Source organism: Chlorocebus sabaeus, chromosome 14, assembly GCF_047675955.1.
Source record: "Chlorocebus sabaeus isolate Y175 chromosome 14, mChlSab1.0.hap1, whole genome shotgun sequence".
Classification (NCBI taxonomy): Eukaryota; Metazoa; Chordata; class Mammalia; order Primates; family Cercopithecidae; genus Chlorocebus; species Chlorocebus sabaeus.
This window is the reverse complement of record NC_132917.1, coordinates 92,073,552-92,090,033: the sequence shown is the minus strand read 5'-3', so window position 1 is coordinate 92,090,033 and position 16,482 is coordinate 92,073,552. Positions and strand designations below refer to the sequence as shown.

Genomic DNA, 16,482 nt, shown 5'->3' with positions numbered 1-16,482 from the left:
CAGGTCTCTGCTCCTATGTCACCCTCTCAGAGAAGTCTTCCCTGACCACTTTCCCTAAAATAGCCACCCCTTCCTAGTTCCCTCAAAAGCATATCCTGCTTTTGATTTTTCCCTATGGCAATATGCCCTATGAAGTTATTTTATTTGTTAACTCGTTTCTTGTCTGTTTTCCTTCGTTAGGGCGTTGGGGACCTTGTCTGGCTTGTTCCCAATGCCTGGAAGAGTGCCCGGCACACAGGATTAAGCCAACACATGTGTTTTGAATGAATGTGTGCACACACGCATGAGCTGGCGGCAGTCGGGGTTGGGGTAAGCATGAAGGCCCAGCTCAGTTCTCTGCATGTGACCTCTCATCTTACGCAGATAAGAACCAGTTTGGTTTCTGCTTGCCTGAGTCACTCTCCTGGAAACGGGGCCTGCTTGGCATCAAGTCAGCCATCAGCCGGCCCATGTCCTCATGCTGGCCAGCCCTTTGCGAGTATGTGGGAGGAGAGGCTGGGCTCCTCCTTGCACTCTCTGAGGTGTTCTGGAAGGAGGAGCAGCTCCACCCTGGGAGGGGCTGTGGCCCAGGTACTGCCTGGATGCTACTTTATGGGCAGCAGCTCAGTCTAGACTTAGAGTCTGGAAGACCTCGGAAGACCTCCTGTCCTATCAGGCCTCCCCATGGCTTTAGGTAAGCTCCTTCCACTCTTATTTTTCCACCTGAGAAATGAGAGAGGAAAATATCTACGATTGGTGTTTACCGAATGCTTTCAGGCTCTGGTGAACAAGCGTCCAGGAAAATGTCAAACGCATGGGGCTCCAGGCCTGTCTGGGGGACCTGGGCACAGGGAGGCATCCGTGGGAGACCATGCAGGCACTCTGAGGCAGGGGCTGCAAGCCTAGTGCCTGCTGGAGCAGCAGGTGAACAGAGAGGGGTAACTGCTGTGACAAAAGTCATAGAGTCCTTGGAGTGTGGGGGTCATTTTCAACTGTTGATAGAATAGGGAAATTGGTGAAATAGCTCTGTTAAATGAGAGAAAGAACAGTGTGAACTCAATGAGAAATACTAATAGAATGTGGCACTGAGCCACAAGGTCTGAGGGTTGATTGACAGGGAAGGGTGGGGACTGTGGAGAATTGAGGACTTGGCACTAGTCAGTTCCACTAGATAGTTGTCACAAGAGAATGCAGGCCCAGGTGGCCAGAACTTCTCACTTTTCCAGAAGAGTCAGATATTCTGATTTCGTTGCGTATAGTATTCTGATTAAATAAGACAATAAAGCAAGCAGATAAAATATTTAAATTATAAGCTGCCAGTTTGCAACCTCTGGTTAGGATTTGTGTGGCACAAAGGAAAAAACACTCAGGATCATTGGTCTGTAGACTCTAATTTTAAGTTTCTAATTTAAAATAGGCTCCCGAGTCTGGGCGCAGTGGCTCATGTCTGTAATCCCAGCACTTTGGGAGGCCAAAGTGGGTGGATCACTTGAGGTCAAGAGTTCGAGACCTGTCTGGTCAATGTGGTGAAACCCCCATCTCTATTAAAAATACAAAAATTAGCTGGGCGCGGTAGTGCATACCTGCAATCTCAGCTACCTGGGTGGCTGAGGCAGAAGAATTGCTGGAACTCGGGAGGCGGAGGTTGCAGTGAACGGAGATCACACCACTCCCCTCCAGTCTGGGCAACAGAGAGAAACACTGTCTTAAAAAAAATAGATAAATAAAGATAAATAAAATAAAATAAAATTGGCCTCTAATGAGCAGGCCATTCTCCTTTCTGGGTCTTACTTTCCTTACTCTCCTTTCTGGGTATTAAGAGGAGGTCTAGAGGAAGCTGAACAACTCTTAGCTTATAATAAGCACAATGGAAGTGTCAGCTCTTAATGTGTCATGGACACATTACAAGCTAGGCGCCGTGCTGAGCTCTTTACATGGGTTATCCCACTGAATCCTCTCAATAACCCTATGAGGAAGGACTATTATTGCTCACATTTTCAGAAGAGGAAATGGATATAGAGAGATTAGGTAATTTGCCCACGGCCAGACAGCTAGTATAAGAGGAGGAGGTGGGTTGACTGCAGACAGTCTGTCTTCAAACCACTACACTATGCTATGGGGGCACAGAGACTTGACGAAATCATGGAGAGGGGAATTGCTTTGTCAACCACAAGCAGTTATTCTGGGGGCAGCAGATCCTCCCCTCTCCCCCAGTGGGTACAATGGTCCCTGGTGGGTTGTACTACAATGTTAGCCCATGGTCTTATGTGTTTTTCAAATATGTAAAGTAGGATGCTGGAACCACTCTTAGAACCAGATAGTGATACATTGTGAAGAAATAAATCTCTGTGCTTAAAACTGGTTCATCCCAAAATATTTTGAACTGACACACAATAGGTGCTAAATAAATGTGTGTGAACTTGAATTGGATTGAATTCGGGAAACAAGTGCAATAAGCTTAGTGAAGACACCATGTTCCCTCGGCAGAGGAACCACATTCTCCATCTAAGTAAGGCCAGGAATATGGGAGGTATCAATGTTTGCCAAGCACAGAATAGGGTGCCAAGAAGAGAAAAGTTGAGGGGATTCATACTCTGACTGGAAACTGGAAGGGTGAGCACAGAGGGTAAAGGATAGAGATGGAACCATGTGCATACACTTTGTGTTACCTTGGACTAGTCATTCGTTTCTCTGGACCTCTGCTTTCTCTCTACACAATGGGGTCCCACCACTTCTTTCACAGCTGACTTGTATGAAGAAGGAGGTGGAGGAAGAGGAGAAGGTGAAGACAGTGCTGACTAAAACGGTAAATCCTTTTTAGGATCCAAGTCTGAAAACAATTTTAGGCTACTAGAGATGAACAATATCTTGATTATGTAGTTGAAGGAAATTAAAGATGAATGTTTTAATGAATAATTAATCAGAATGAAAATGATTGATTACTAATATATCTGCTATGGTTTATTTTCCCAAGTGGCAGACTCACTAAGGTTTTTGAATACTCCTATGTGATTGCTCTATGTATGTATGTATGTATGTATGTATGTATGTATCTATCTATCTATCTATCTATCTATCTATCTATCTGTTGTCTAATAAAATGGGTCACATCTCTGCTAATAAAAACAGACTATACTGGCAGGGTACAATTGCAATCATTAATTGTGCCTGCAATTTGCAGCAGCAGCCACTAGAGGTGCCAGTGCCCTTTAAGGGTTGATAATTTAGAATAACCCAATTATCTGAGTTTTTCAGGGACTGAGGGATTTGCCAAGGTGTAGAACTTTCAGTAATAAAGTCAAGAAAGTCCTAGACAAACCAAGATAATTGTCACTCTAGTCCACTTTACCAGGTAAAGAGCTTTCCCTGTAACCTGTGTAAGGTTTTAGAATCATTTCTTTCTATTACCAAAAATCCTCCCTGAATTTTCAAGCAATTATGAACTAAACAGTTACTCTATGAGATGGGAGTTCAGCCCAAAAGAAACACCATAGGGACAAATGTAATTCTTGCTTCTGTTAACCATGCAATGAAACAGTGAGAAAAAAGTCAACGGCCTCTTTAGCAGGACTGCAGTGTGGGAAGAAATAACAAAACTGGGTTTCAATCCTGGCCTGTCCAGGATCTGGAGCAAGTGAGTTAATCTTTCTAAGCCTTGAGTTCTTCTTCTTCTTCTTCTTCTTTTTTTTTTTTTTTTTCAAAGTGAAAGCAAGTTTATTAAGAAAGTAAAGGAATAAAAGAATGGCCACTCCATAGACAGAGTAGCCTGAACCTTGAGTTCTTCTGTAAAGTGACAATGAATTTGTACTCATTTTAAAAGTGGGTGTCAGTATGTCTGTCCACATTGCACAGCTGTTAGGTAGACAAAAGGAGATCTGTGTTACACTTTCACACAGAGCCTAAACTACAACAACTAAGCAACACAGTTGTCCCCTTCCCCACGGTGTCTGTTCTTCTGCATTTCCTCCTGCCTGCAGGGGGATTATAAAACTAATCATCAAAGCCAAGAAGGCAAGAGCAAACATGTACCTCTGAAAACACAAGATAACTACATAAGTAATGACTTTCAGGGCAGATCCATAGCTAACCCATAAACTGCTGGGGCAAAAATCATCTTGGAAGGTTCTGAACCTCAGAAAGGATTCACATGAAGTTAACCATCTAAATCCAAGAGGAGAGTAGCTTCTTGTAGATAACAGTTGGCTTATATACCATGTCCTGATCCCCTTCATCATCCAGGAGAGAAGAGGTGCTCACTCTGATAGCAGCAAGCCTGGGGGCTGCAGCTTGGAGAGTAGAGGTACTCAGGCGGACAGATGTCTCCAAACCTGTCCTGCTGCCTTAGGGAGCTTCTAATAAGTTGACGGATTTGGTTAAAATTAACTTGGTTACTTGGCAGGATTGGGTCAGTGGGGACTAACAAAAAGAAGACATCAGATTATACCCTGGGGGTTTGTATTTCTTGTGCTTCTTTCTCTTCTTTGTACTAAAGTTTTTACCCATGACTCGGAAAGAGCAACTGGAGTCTTTGCAGCATTATCTTAGCAAAAATTTACAAAGTTTGGAAAACAATATTGCTTATATTGTGTGGTGTGTCCTGTGACACTCAGGATTCAAGTGGTGGCTGAAACCACTAAATGTGAGATGAAGTCATTACAAGGCAGGGTATACATCTGTCCACCCAAACCTGGATGCCAACATTTCACAAATAGTGCTTGGGTGACACAAATGCAGCTCCAGGAGGTCCAGATGAAAATGTTTGTACTGAAATTTGTTAAAGCTTCCCGACAAACTGGATTTGTCAGTAAGGATTGTTTACTGCAAGGGGAGGTGAAACTTGTGGGGTGAGCCATTTGGGCTGAGGAGGAGGGAAGTTGGAGCTAAGAAATGTGGAGACAATTTCCCTTTGGAAGGGCTGAATCTTCCTGCCTCTCTGGGGTGCTGCAGCCCACAGGATCCAATTGTGTATATGTCTCCCCAGCTCCCCATTCAGTGATATCACGTCAGTAGCTTGAAATTATCAGTGGTAGGCGTATTATGTCATGGAAATTGGCAAATGGAAACTTTTCTTGGAGATTCAATTGTTAAACATTTACCAGCGCACCACTGCTCTGCCTTCGGGGTCAATGACCCCATCCAAGTTTAATCCATCTGTCCACTGTCTCCAACATGATCTTAATAAGATACACCTGACAACATTACCCTCTTATTAAGTTCTTTAAAAGGTAAGTTTCCAGCTCATTGGGGTGGCATTAAAGGCCATTCCTTCTCTGGACCTCACCCAACTTTTCAAATCACTTTTCCTACCCCTACCTCTAAATGCCACTCAAACTCCAGCCGTCCTGAATGATAAGATTTTTTAAAAGTAGATTATGGGTCAAGCACAGTGGCTCATGCCCATAATCCCAGCACTTTGGGAGGCCAAGATGGGTGGATCACCTGAGGTCGAGAGTTCGAGAGCAGCATGACCAACGTGGTGAATCCCTGTCTCCACTAAAAATACAAATTAGCGGGGGGATGGTGGCACATGCCTGTAATCCCAGCTATGTGGGAGGTTGAGGCAGGAGAATTGCTTGAACCCGGGAGGCGGAGGTTGCAGGGAGCTGAGATTGCTCCATTGCACTCCAGCCTGGGTGACAAGAATGAAACTCCATCTCAAAAAACAAACAAACAAACAAGCAAAAAACAGTAGATTACATCAGATACCTCTGGCCTAGGTTGTTTATGACCACCTCTACTGCTATGAATAACTAGAAAAGCTAGACAAAACATATTTCCAAAAGATCTCTTTGGAGGCATCAGAGAATGGCCAAGGCTGTAAGGAACTGTCTGAGCCCAGTGAGGTGGAGCCCAGCACTGGTGCCCTTTACTCTTGGGCACATGTGCTGGTTTCAAAAACTTCAGCTGAGATTTTGAGCATTCACGGAACTTAGTGGGGGAGATAAAATTTGTACCTTATATCCTACCTACAAGGAGGGTCCCTGATAATCCCCACCCAATTTGGAAATCTGGGTCAGCCTTCACAGGTACTGAAGCCCTCCTCTGAATGATCTCAAGTCCTGCTAGGGTAGAGGTTACCTGCTTTGAAAGGCTTCTGACTTACCTGTCCAGCGGGAGCAAAAGTGAACCATCTCAGGGTACAGATAACAATCACTCAGAGCCTTGAATGACCTCTACAGTGTTTAATATATAGTATTCAGCAGTCATTAAAAAGGAATGAGGCACATGCAAGAAGACCTGTGTATCAGGGAGAAACAGGCAATAAATGGAGATCCAGCAGGGATTCAAATCATGGATTTGAATCAGGGCAGACTTTGAAAGAACTATGGAGAATATACTCAAAGATTTAAAACACAAGATTGGAATTTTTGGCAGAGAACTAACAACTACACAAAAAAGGAACCAAATGGAAATCCTAGAACTGAAAGATGCAATTAACCGATGTTGAGAAATAGCCAACATCTATTGAACACTTCCCACATGGGTGGCTGTGCTAAACGCTTTACAAGCATCAACACAAGATGTGTCTCATTGCAGCAGTGCAGTGTCCCTCCTAAGACATGGACAACCTGGTTTCCCTATCTCTCTGCTTCACCAAAACCCCTTTACATGGGGCTTAGACACTCCTGTTGTCTCTAGTGTCTGGTAGCACAGGGCTCAGCATATAGAAGGCACTAGACACAATTGTGATGACCAGGAACTCCAATGAAAGCTGTGGGTGCTGACTGGGAAGGCATAGTCCTTTATGTGCTGTGGTCTTAAAGCTTCATCTAGGAAGCAGAACTGGGGGGATGCTGAGGACCCAGAACCGAGAATAAGATTAGTCAGAGATTTCCTGTGGGCAAAAATCATAAGGACGCCAACTGTTTGGGTGAGATAACATGAAACCAAGAGTGGACTTGTGGCCAGAAGCGTGAGGAAGAGGGAGAGAGCTTCCCCTGTCCCCTTTCTTCCTCTCCCTAAGCCATAGTGATTGACAGCCCCCTCCTTTGGAGTCAGAGCAGGCTTGAGACTGGACTGGGAAAGGAGGATGGGTCAGGATACAGAGTGGGAAGGCTGGGAGTGCACGGCAGGAGCAAGGGGCTGGGGCGTTCACTGGGCCTGATCTCTCCCACTTTACCTGGGGTAAAGAAGCATACACAAAAGCCACGGTGTGAGTATTCCCCAAGTGCCAGGGTCAAGGCATGATTCATCACGTGCAGCATTTCATTCAATCTGTATGGTAACCGATGACGTGGCTTCTATTATTAGCTCTATCAGATAATGAAACTGAGACCAAGACAGTCTCTGTACATTGTGTGGGGGTGGCCCAGCTCGGAAATGACACAGGGGGATTCAGACCTAGACTCCATAACTCCTGCCCCAGGGACCACCCCCATCCTCACCCTCTGCATATCGAGAAAGGGCAGGCTGGGCCACTTCTCAGGACACAGTGGGAAAATGACACAGGGCAGGGAGGTTACAGGAGCCCCGAGCATCTTTTCTCCAGGAGAATACTCTCTCTCTGAATTCAGACTGGGGTCAGAGAAACATTTACCTAGGAGCCACACTGTGGGTGGGGCTTTTACTTGAAATGCCGTCTGAGGGCAGTGGCCAGGATGGAACTCTCCACCATGCCTTGGCAAGCCACTTCTCTTCTGCAATCTGTAAGGACATTTTTGAGAGAATTACGGCTTTCCAATTCCAGAGGACTGAAGAAAGACAGATAGAAGAGAACCTATCCCAGTCAGGTGCTAGCTGCCTTCTCTTTCAGAGGGTGTGATGATAAAGTGATACACTTGATGATTGACAAATGCTTCGGAAATTTTCAACCCTAATATTCAACACACTCTGGAAGTGGCAAATAAGTAGACAGGTTCATGTACATCACCTCCTTCAGCTAGTCCTCACAAAAACAATCAGATGAACAAACAAAATGCTTCTTTGGCCCTCAAAGGAAGACACTATTTCTCGAACATGTGTCAAAAAGGATGGGTGACTCACTCAAGGTCACACAGCTTGTGAGGACCGTACAGGAATACAGACATGCCATTTTGCCTAAAAAACCCATCACCCAGGGAGTTGACACAATTTTGCAGAAATGTTCTATTTCCTCTGAAGGATGCATTCTTTAAACCTTTGGGAAATTCATTCATAGCCTTCCACCTTTGCAGGATTAACTCTTTGGACACAAAGTTTTTGATTCTGATTTGTTGGTTGAGAGAAAGATTCTGATTTGTTGGTTGAAAATAGTCAGACTCATCAAGATCAACTGCTGTAGTAGTAAACATTTTGACATTTTGTCTGTATTCTTGTACTGTCCTCACAAGCTGCATGACCTTGAGTGAGTCACTCATACTTTTTGTTTTTGCTTTTGTTTTGGAGATGGAGTCTTACTCTGTTACCTAGGATCATGTTGTTGGAGTGCAATGGCATGATCTTGGTTCACTGCAACCTCCACCTCCTGGGTTCAAGTGATTCTCCTGCCTCAGCCTCCCGAGTAGATGGGATTGCAGGTGCACACCACCACCCCCTGCTAATTTTTGCATTTTTAGTAGAGATGGAGTTTCACCATGTTGGCCAGGTTGGTCTTGAACTCCTGACCTCAGGTGATCCACCCACCTCGTCCTTCCAAAGTGCTGGGATTACAGGTGTGAGCCACCGTGCCCGGCCCACCCATTCTTTTTGAAACACGTTTGAGAAATAGTGTCTTCCTTTGAGGGCCAAGGAGACATTTTGTTAGTTCATTTGTTTGTTTTTGTGAGGACTAGCTGAAGGAGGTGATGTATATTAACCTGCCTACTTATTTGCCACTTCCCAAAGTGTGTTAAATATTAGAGTTTAAAGTTTCTGAAGCATTTGTTAATAATCAAGTCCCTGGGGCTGGAGATCAGAAGACCTGGATTTCTCTGCATACCTTTGCCATCAGCAAGCTGTGTGACCTTGGACAGATCCCTTTTTTGTCTGAGTCTTTTCTGAGTCTTCTTGAAAATAATGCCAGGTTGGGACAGGATGATTGCCAAGCTCCTGTCCAGCTCTAAAACACTGCAACCTATACTTCTGCGCCAGCACTGTCCATCCCGTAGATCATGCAGAAATTCTCTTCACCTTTTTCCTACCCATAAAATAGGAGCATGCTTACCTTTTTCCTGTCTAGAATATTGTAAGGAAGTAAGTTAATGTGTATCAGAACCCATTATGGGCCAGAAGTTCTCCTCTTCCTCCCTACACTTGCTTCCTCTCTCCCTCCCTCCTTCTTTCCCTTCCTTCCTTCCATCCATCTGTGAAAAAGACACGATCACCCTCATTCTCAGAGTGAAGAGAGAGAGGCTCAACTAATGAAATGATTTGTTTGAGGCCACACGGGCACATGGCAAGTGGCAGAGGTTGAATTTAGACCCATTCCTGTCCAAATGCTGAGTTTATGTCATCGTCCCAAGACCATAACTTTAAAGACGTAAGATAGTGGGAAAATAGTTGATTTTAAAGCACCTCTCAGGAGGACTCACTTTACATCAGGGGTCAGCAGATGCAGGCCAAATCCGGTCCATCCCCTGCTTTTGCAAATACAGTTGTATTGGAACACAGCTAGGCTTGTTGATTTATGGATTGCCAAGGTCCTTTTGTGAAACAGATAGCTGAGCTGAGTAATCGTGGCCCACAGAACCTAAAATATTTACTCTCTCGTCCTTTACAGAATGTTTGCCAATTTATGGTCTGGAGTCCAAGGCTGTCCATCCTTCAAAGAACACAAAGTGACATGAGACTGTCCCATGTGCAGGGAACCCTTTCATTTTATTATGAAAAAAAGGGCCTTTCTGCTCAAATCTGTTTTTTAAAAAGTCAACGAACAGACTCCAGGTACCTGTCAGGCACAGTAGGGAGTTTGGTTTCCATTGTGCTCTTCTTCCCAGGAACTCAATGAAGGGGAAATAGAAATCTCAATTTTGGGGAAATTGCACAGGGGAAAAAGGGGAGGGAATCAGTTACAACACTCCATTGCGACACTTAGCGGGGTTGAAAGTGACAACAGCAAGGGTTTCTCTTTTTGGAAATGTGAGGAGGGTATTTCCGCTTCTCAGAGTGGGGCAGGGTGGCAGATGCCTAGCTTGGGTGAGTGACTATTTCTTTATAAACCGCAACTCTGGGCCCGCAATGGCAGTCCACTCTCTTGCTGCAGTCACAGAATGGAAATCTGCAGGGGCCTCGGCAGTCACCTAATCTGTCTCCTCCTCTTCCTGTTCCATTCAGAGACGGTCGGCCGGCCCTCTGGGAGAAAACCCAGCAAGATGCAAGCCTTCAGGTAAGGCTACCCCAAGGAGGAGGAGGTGAGGGTGGATCAGCTGGAGACTGGAAACATATCACAGCTGCTGGGGGCTGCCAGGCCCCACAGGGCCTGAGAAGTGGGTTTGGGCTGGAGAGGATGTCCATTATTCAAGAAAGAGGCTGTTACATGCATGGGCTTCAGGACTTGTATTTCAAAATATCGCAGATGTGGATGGTACGACCGGAGGGCTGTCTTACTTTCCCAGAGACTCAGCAACCCAGTGAGTAATAGATGCATGCCAAGGTGTGCGGCTGCGATTCAGGCCCAGCTGAATGTGCTGACAGAGAAACAGAGAGGGGCACCAGGGCACAGCCCGAAGGCCCAGACTGATACGAGCAATGCCTGTCTGTGCTGACACGTCAGAGGGTCCCACTCTCCAGGGGCCTTGGGTTCCCCATCTGTGACATCTGTGACATGAGATTCACGATAATTCCTTGTATGCCTTACAGGGTTGTTGTGAAAGTTAAATGCACAGATAATAGCATAACAGGATTCTGTGCATTGTAAAATGCCTGAAAATCATTGTGATTTGAAAATGGAATCAGGGCTTTGTGAGACCATCACTATTGTAAAGATGTGATGCTGAGAGAAATGACAGGACTGCTTGTGCATGCCCTCTGCCGCATGACATTCCAGCAGTGAAATCATGTTGGGGTGACTTCTCCCCCAATCTGACCTTTATGTTTGTCTGGGTTGAGGCTGCAAGTCAGGTTCTGTGGGCCTATGAGTGACAAGTCTCTCCCTTCCAGATATGGGGACTGTCTGCTTCCCCAGGTTGCCTCTGCCTGCTCTGATCAGCTAGAAGCTCCAGGAGATCCCCCTGGAGGCCCCAGCAGGCAATGTCTAATCCCTCCAGACTGAGGCTAAATCTAGAAACTAGGAAATCACAAACAGGCCAATGCTGCCATATGCAAAGCACTTTGGTTTGCCCAGCCACCCCTTGTCGAGTGTGTGGGCTCTTCAGAGCCACCTGATGAGGTGGGTAGAGTTAGCCACACTTTACAGGTGAGGATATGAGGCACAGGTCCCAGGACATGCTGGCTGGGGCTCTGTTTATTACATCTCACAGCTTTGAGTCCTGCTCTCAACCAGAGAGGCTTTTTACCAAGAAGAAAGGATTGGGACCCAGAAGCAAGCCACTGGCTGAGGTAGAGAGGAAGCCTTCTTGTTCCCAAGGGCAGCTGCTCCTGCGGGACTCTGAGCAGGTCACCAGCTAATGGAGGAAAGGCTCTAGGGACAGACCTTCCTGGTCTAAGGCTCAGAGTGAGTTAGCTGCAAGGTGTTCTGTCTCTTGAAACTTCTAACTAGGTGCTGTGGTAGCCACTAGTCTCAGGTGGCTATTTAAATGTATACTTAATTGAATGAAAAGAGAAGAAAATTTAAAATCGAGACCCTTGGTCACACTATCCACATTGCAAGAGCTCAACAGCCACACGTGGTTAGCAGCCACCCTATTGGGCAGTGCAGCTATAGAACATTTTTGCATCCCAGAAAGTTTGTTTGGATGTTGCTGCTCTGCAGTGTGCTTTGCTGAAACAGAAGTGCCTGCCCTGGGAATCTAAGATGGGAAGCAAGCGAGGAGGGGAGTCAAATGTGGGCTCACTGCTCACCAGCTGTGAGGGTTGGGCCTGCCTCTTAACCAGTGTCAGCCTCAGTCTTCTCATCCATGCATGCCGTGGGTATACTAATATACCATACCCCGGGAAGAGCTGGATGCAAAGTTGACAAGTTCTGGGGGACACAGGAAGGTGCTAAGCACAAGGCTGGGCCCATGGCAGCTGTGCACTACAGATGAGTCCTTTTCCTTTTCAGAATCTGGGATGTTAACCAGAAGACCTTCTACCTGAGGAACAACCAGCTAGTGGCTGGATACTTGCAAGGACCAAATGTCAATTTAGAAGGTAAGTGCTTGCCAGGAAAGCCAATGTGTGTGGGGGCTGGGTCACCTTGCCCCTCTGTCTGCAGCAGCATGGCCTGCCTGCACAAACCCTAGGGGCAACGTCCTAATCCTTATTGGCTGTTTGTACCCAAGTTTGAAGCTGGGAGGGCCTGGCTACTAAAGGGCACATATGAGGGCAGCCTGAAGAGGGTATGGAGAGGTAGAGTCTAAGTCAGGGGTCAGTGACTATAGGCATAGCAGTCCCAGGGCCACAGCTGGGAAGGGCAAATACCAGAAGGCAAGGTTGACAGTTCCCTTCCTCCAGTGCCTATTAAGCCTCCATGTTCCTACGTTGTTCAAACCCTAACTCAATCCGAAATTAATCCACCATGTATAAGGCTGGGCTATGTCTCTTATTCCTGGACACCATACTCAGCCATATTCTCGTCCATGTATTAAACAAGATGGATGAACTTGAAGAAGCTTCACCCACTCTGTTCCTCAGCTTTCCCTTCAGCAGGATGATGTCAGTTGGATGACGGGATGTGCGATTCTTTTAGTTCCAGCCTTCTAGGATGTTTTCACTCCCCTGTTTGGTGTTGTAGGATGGTATTACCTCCACCTTCCCAACTTCCCTATTCCCTCGTTCTGTCTCCCCTGCCTCACTCTGAAAGTGGATGAGACCCACCTTTCCTGCCCTGGTAGTTCTCCTAATGAACACACTGAAGCACAAGGAGGCTGAGATTTTTGTTGCTACATGAGAGCATGGAGGCCTTTTAAGGAAAGAGGAGGTTCAGAGACCCCCAGGCTGCTGTGGAGCCCCACTCATGGCCTTGTGCCATTTTCACTGCCCCTCAGCAACACACCTATTGACCTGGAGCACAGGCATCCTGGGGAAAGTGAGGGAAAGATGGAAATCATGTGGAACAACATCCAGGAGACTCAGGCCTCTAGGAGTAACTGGATAGTGTGCTTGGTTTAATCTTCTGTTTAGATGCAGACCAGGAAGATGAGACCTCTCTGCCCTTCTGACCTTGGGATTTTAGTTTTGTGGGACCAGGGGAGACAGAAAAATACCCAGGGTCTCTTCATTATTGCTGCCTCCTCTTCTATTAACCTGACCCTCCTCTCTGTTCTTCCCCAGAAAAGATAGATGTGGTACCTATTGAGCCCCATGCTCTGTTCTTGGGAATCCATGGAGGGAAGATGTGCCTGTCCTGTGTCAAGTCTGGTGATGAGACCAGACTCCAGCTGGAGGTAAAAACCTGTTTTGGATATCAAATCACCCCAAAACCCAGTGGCTTGAAAAACCAAAATTTGTTCTTACGATTCTATGGCTTGAACAGGATTAGCTGGATAGTTAGTTCTGTTCTACGTGGTGGAACACACTGGGCTCACTCTGGCAGTTGCATTCAGCAGAGTGCCTGGCTTGTGCTGGGCATCTGAGATGGTCCCTCATCCTCCAGGCTCTCTTTCCCCGTGATCTCTCAGTGTTTAAGAGTCAGCTTGAGCTTCCTTACAGCATGGCGGCTGACTTCAAAAGGGATTATTCCAAAAAGACAAGTCTCAACATGCAGGTGCTTATTATAATTTCTGCTTACATCATCCTATTGGCCAAAGCCACTCATGTGGCTAAGTCTAGCCCCTTGTGAGAAGGGACTGCATAGGAATGTGAACACCAGGAGGCACAGTCACTGGGGCCACCACTCTAACGGTCTCCCACAGGACCCGAATCTCTGTGTGCTACTCCCTTGCTCAAAGGCCACCAACCCATTCGGACCTGCCCTCTTCTAGAAAAGCCCATCCTCAGGACCTTTCTCTTCCAGTCCTTATTGACTCACATTGATTAGTTGGTGCCCCACCCAGAGCCCTATGCTCCTTGATCTCATGTAATGTTAGTGGGTTTCTCAGCCCTGGGAAAACATGGCTTTGTCTCAGGGGCTTGCTGGATGCAACCTTAAACTCAATGTGAGTGGCCATACTGTGGTACTATCACATCCCTTACCAGTAGACAGGGATACTGCTCTGGAGGGTGACTGCCTGTTCTGTGAGGAGTGGGGATGGCTAGGACATTGCATGGAACACACCACCACCTCATCTCCTCAGATCTCAAACCCTGACAGAACACCAGCTCTACAGGCCTTGGCTTCTGCTGATGGTGCTGTGTATTTATCAGACTTACTGGTCCGAGGCCAGAGTGGCCAGATTTCCCAAAATCAAAGTGTGACAGTGGGACAGCCTCTTTGTGTCTTTGCTGTCCTAAGAAACCTGGACCAGTCCAGGTGTGGTGGCTCACGCCTGTAATCCCAGCACTTTGAGAGGCCAAGGTGGGCAGATCACGAGGTCAGGAGTTTGAGACCAGCCTGGCCAATATGGTAAAACCCTGTCTACTAAAAATACAAAACATTAGACGGGTGTGGTGGTGTATGCCTGTAATCCCAGCTACTCAGGAGGCTGAGGCAGGAGAATCGAACCCAGGAGGTGGAGGTTGCAGTGAGCTGAGATTGTGCTACTGCACTCTAGCCTGGGTGACAGAGCAAGACTCCATCTGGGGAAAATAAATAAATAAATAAATAAACCTGGGTCCCAGAGTCCCACAGAGTGGCAGACAGGAGCCCCTGGGGGCTTTTAGGGTACAGCATTTCCCCTGTACTAACTCTGGGCTGTCCAGAGGGCCATGTCATGGTGTGGAGTGGAGAGGGAGGCAGCACAGGACTTCCTAGGCCTCAGTTCTCACCTACCCATCTTTTGATTTCCAGGCAGTTAACATCACTGACCTGAGCAAGAACAGAAAACAGGACAAGCGCTTCGCCTTCGTCCGCTCAGACAGCGGCCCCACCACCAGTTTCGAGTCTGCCGCCTGCCCGGGCTGGTTCCTCTGCACAGCAATGGAAGCAGACCAGCCCGTCAGTCTCACCAATATGCCTGACAAGGGTGTCATGGTCACCAAATTCTACTTCCAGGAGGATGAGTAGTACTGCCCAGGCCTGCCTGTTCCCATTCTGGCATGGCAAGGACCGCAGGGACTGCCAGTCTCCCTGCCCCAGGGCTCCCGACTATGGGGGCACTGAGGACAAGCCATTGAGGTGTGGATCCTCAGAAGGAGTCACAAGAACCTGGTCACAGGACTCTGCCTCCTCTTCAACTGACCAGCCTCCATGCTGCCTCCAGAATGGTCTTTCTAACATGTGAATCAGAGCACAGCAGCCCCTGCGCAAAGCCCTTCCGTGTCGCCTCTGCATTCGGGATCAAACCCCGACCACCTGCCCAGCCTGCTCTCCTCTCCCCACTGCCTCCTCCGCCCTCATTCCACATTCCCATGCCCCAGATACATCAGGCCCTTTGATGACCCCCCACCAAGTGGCTCCCACATCCTGTTTTACAAACAAATGCCAGTCCCTGAGGAAGGTTTTTAAGAGTTTGTGGAGAATGAAAATTAAGGATTTCCTGATTTTTTTTTTTTTAGTCCACGTGAAGGAGAGCACTTCATTTGGAGTTATGTTCTTTTGGGAGAGGCTGGGGGCTGAAAATATTCCTGCATTTGTGAAATGATGGTGAAAGTAAATGGTAGCTTTCCCATTTTGTTTCTTCTTTTTCGTGATGTCCCAATTTGTAAAAATTAAAAGTTATGGTACTATGTTGGCCCCATAATTTTTTCTTTCCTTTTAAAACACTTCCGTAATCTGGACTCCTCTGTCCAGGCACTGTTGCCCAGGCTCCGAGCTCCATCTCCACTCCAGATTTTTTACAGCTGCCTGCAGTACTTTACCTCCTATCAGAAGTTTCTCAGCTCCTAAGGCTCCGAGCAAATGTGGCTCCTGGGGGTTCCTTCCTCCTCTGCTGAAGGAATGAATTGCTCCTTGACATTGTAGAGTTTCTGGCACTTGGAGACGTGTATGAAAGATGACTGTGCCTCTGCCTGTCTCCCCCACCAGGCTGGGAACTCTGCAGAGCAGCAAAAAAGACTCGTATATGCAGGGCTGAGCACCTAGCCTGGCTCGGCAGGTACTCAGCGAATGAGTGCTGTATATGTTGGCTGCAAAGATCCCTACTTCCTGTCACTTCAGCTCTGTTTTACAATAAAATATTGAAAATGCCTATATTGTTGACTATGTCCTTGGCCTTGACAGGCTTTGAGTATAGAGTGCTGGGGAAATTGAAAGACCAAGGTGTCTTTCGCACCCCAGAGGCTGGGGCCTGGCTGCCTCTTCTCTGAGAGTTCCTTTCTTCCTTCAGTCTTCCTCTCCCTGGATAATATGAGAGCAAATCTGTCTGCAAAAAAGATGTGGGGCAGCACTGTCCACAATAGCCTCTACTG

General features: G+C 46.9%; 1 protein-coding gene across 2 annotated transcripts; it reads left to right on the top strand.

The window, feature by feature from the left end:
• Positions 1–521: 521 nt before the first annotated feature.
• IL1RN (interleukin 1 receptor antagonist) lies at positions 522–16,262 on the top strand. 2 transcript variants are annotated; one of them, XM_008008429.3, is made up of 5 exons: positions 522–673; positions 10,210–10,261; positions 12,098–12,186; positions 13,309–13,421; positions 14,924–16,262. In XM_008008429.3, the coding sequence occupies exons 1-5, from the start codon at positions 664–666 to the stop codon at positions 15,137–15,139; spliced, it is 480 nt and encodes a 159-aa protein (XP_008006620.1). In that variant the 5' UTR covers positions 522–663; the 3' UTR covers positions 15,140–16,262. The 2 variants fall into 2 exon arrangements, with proteins under 2 accessions (XP_008006620.1, XP_008006617.1); XM_008008426.3 differs by lacking the exon at positions 522–673 and having other exon boundaries at positions 9,525–10,261.
• Positions 16,263–16,482: the final 220 nt, after the last annotated feature.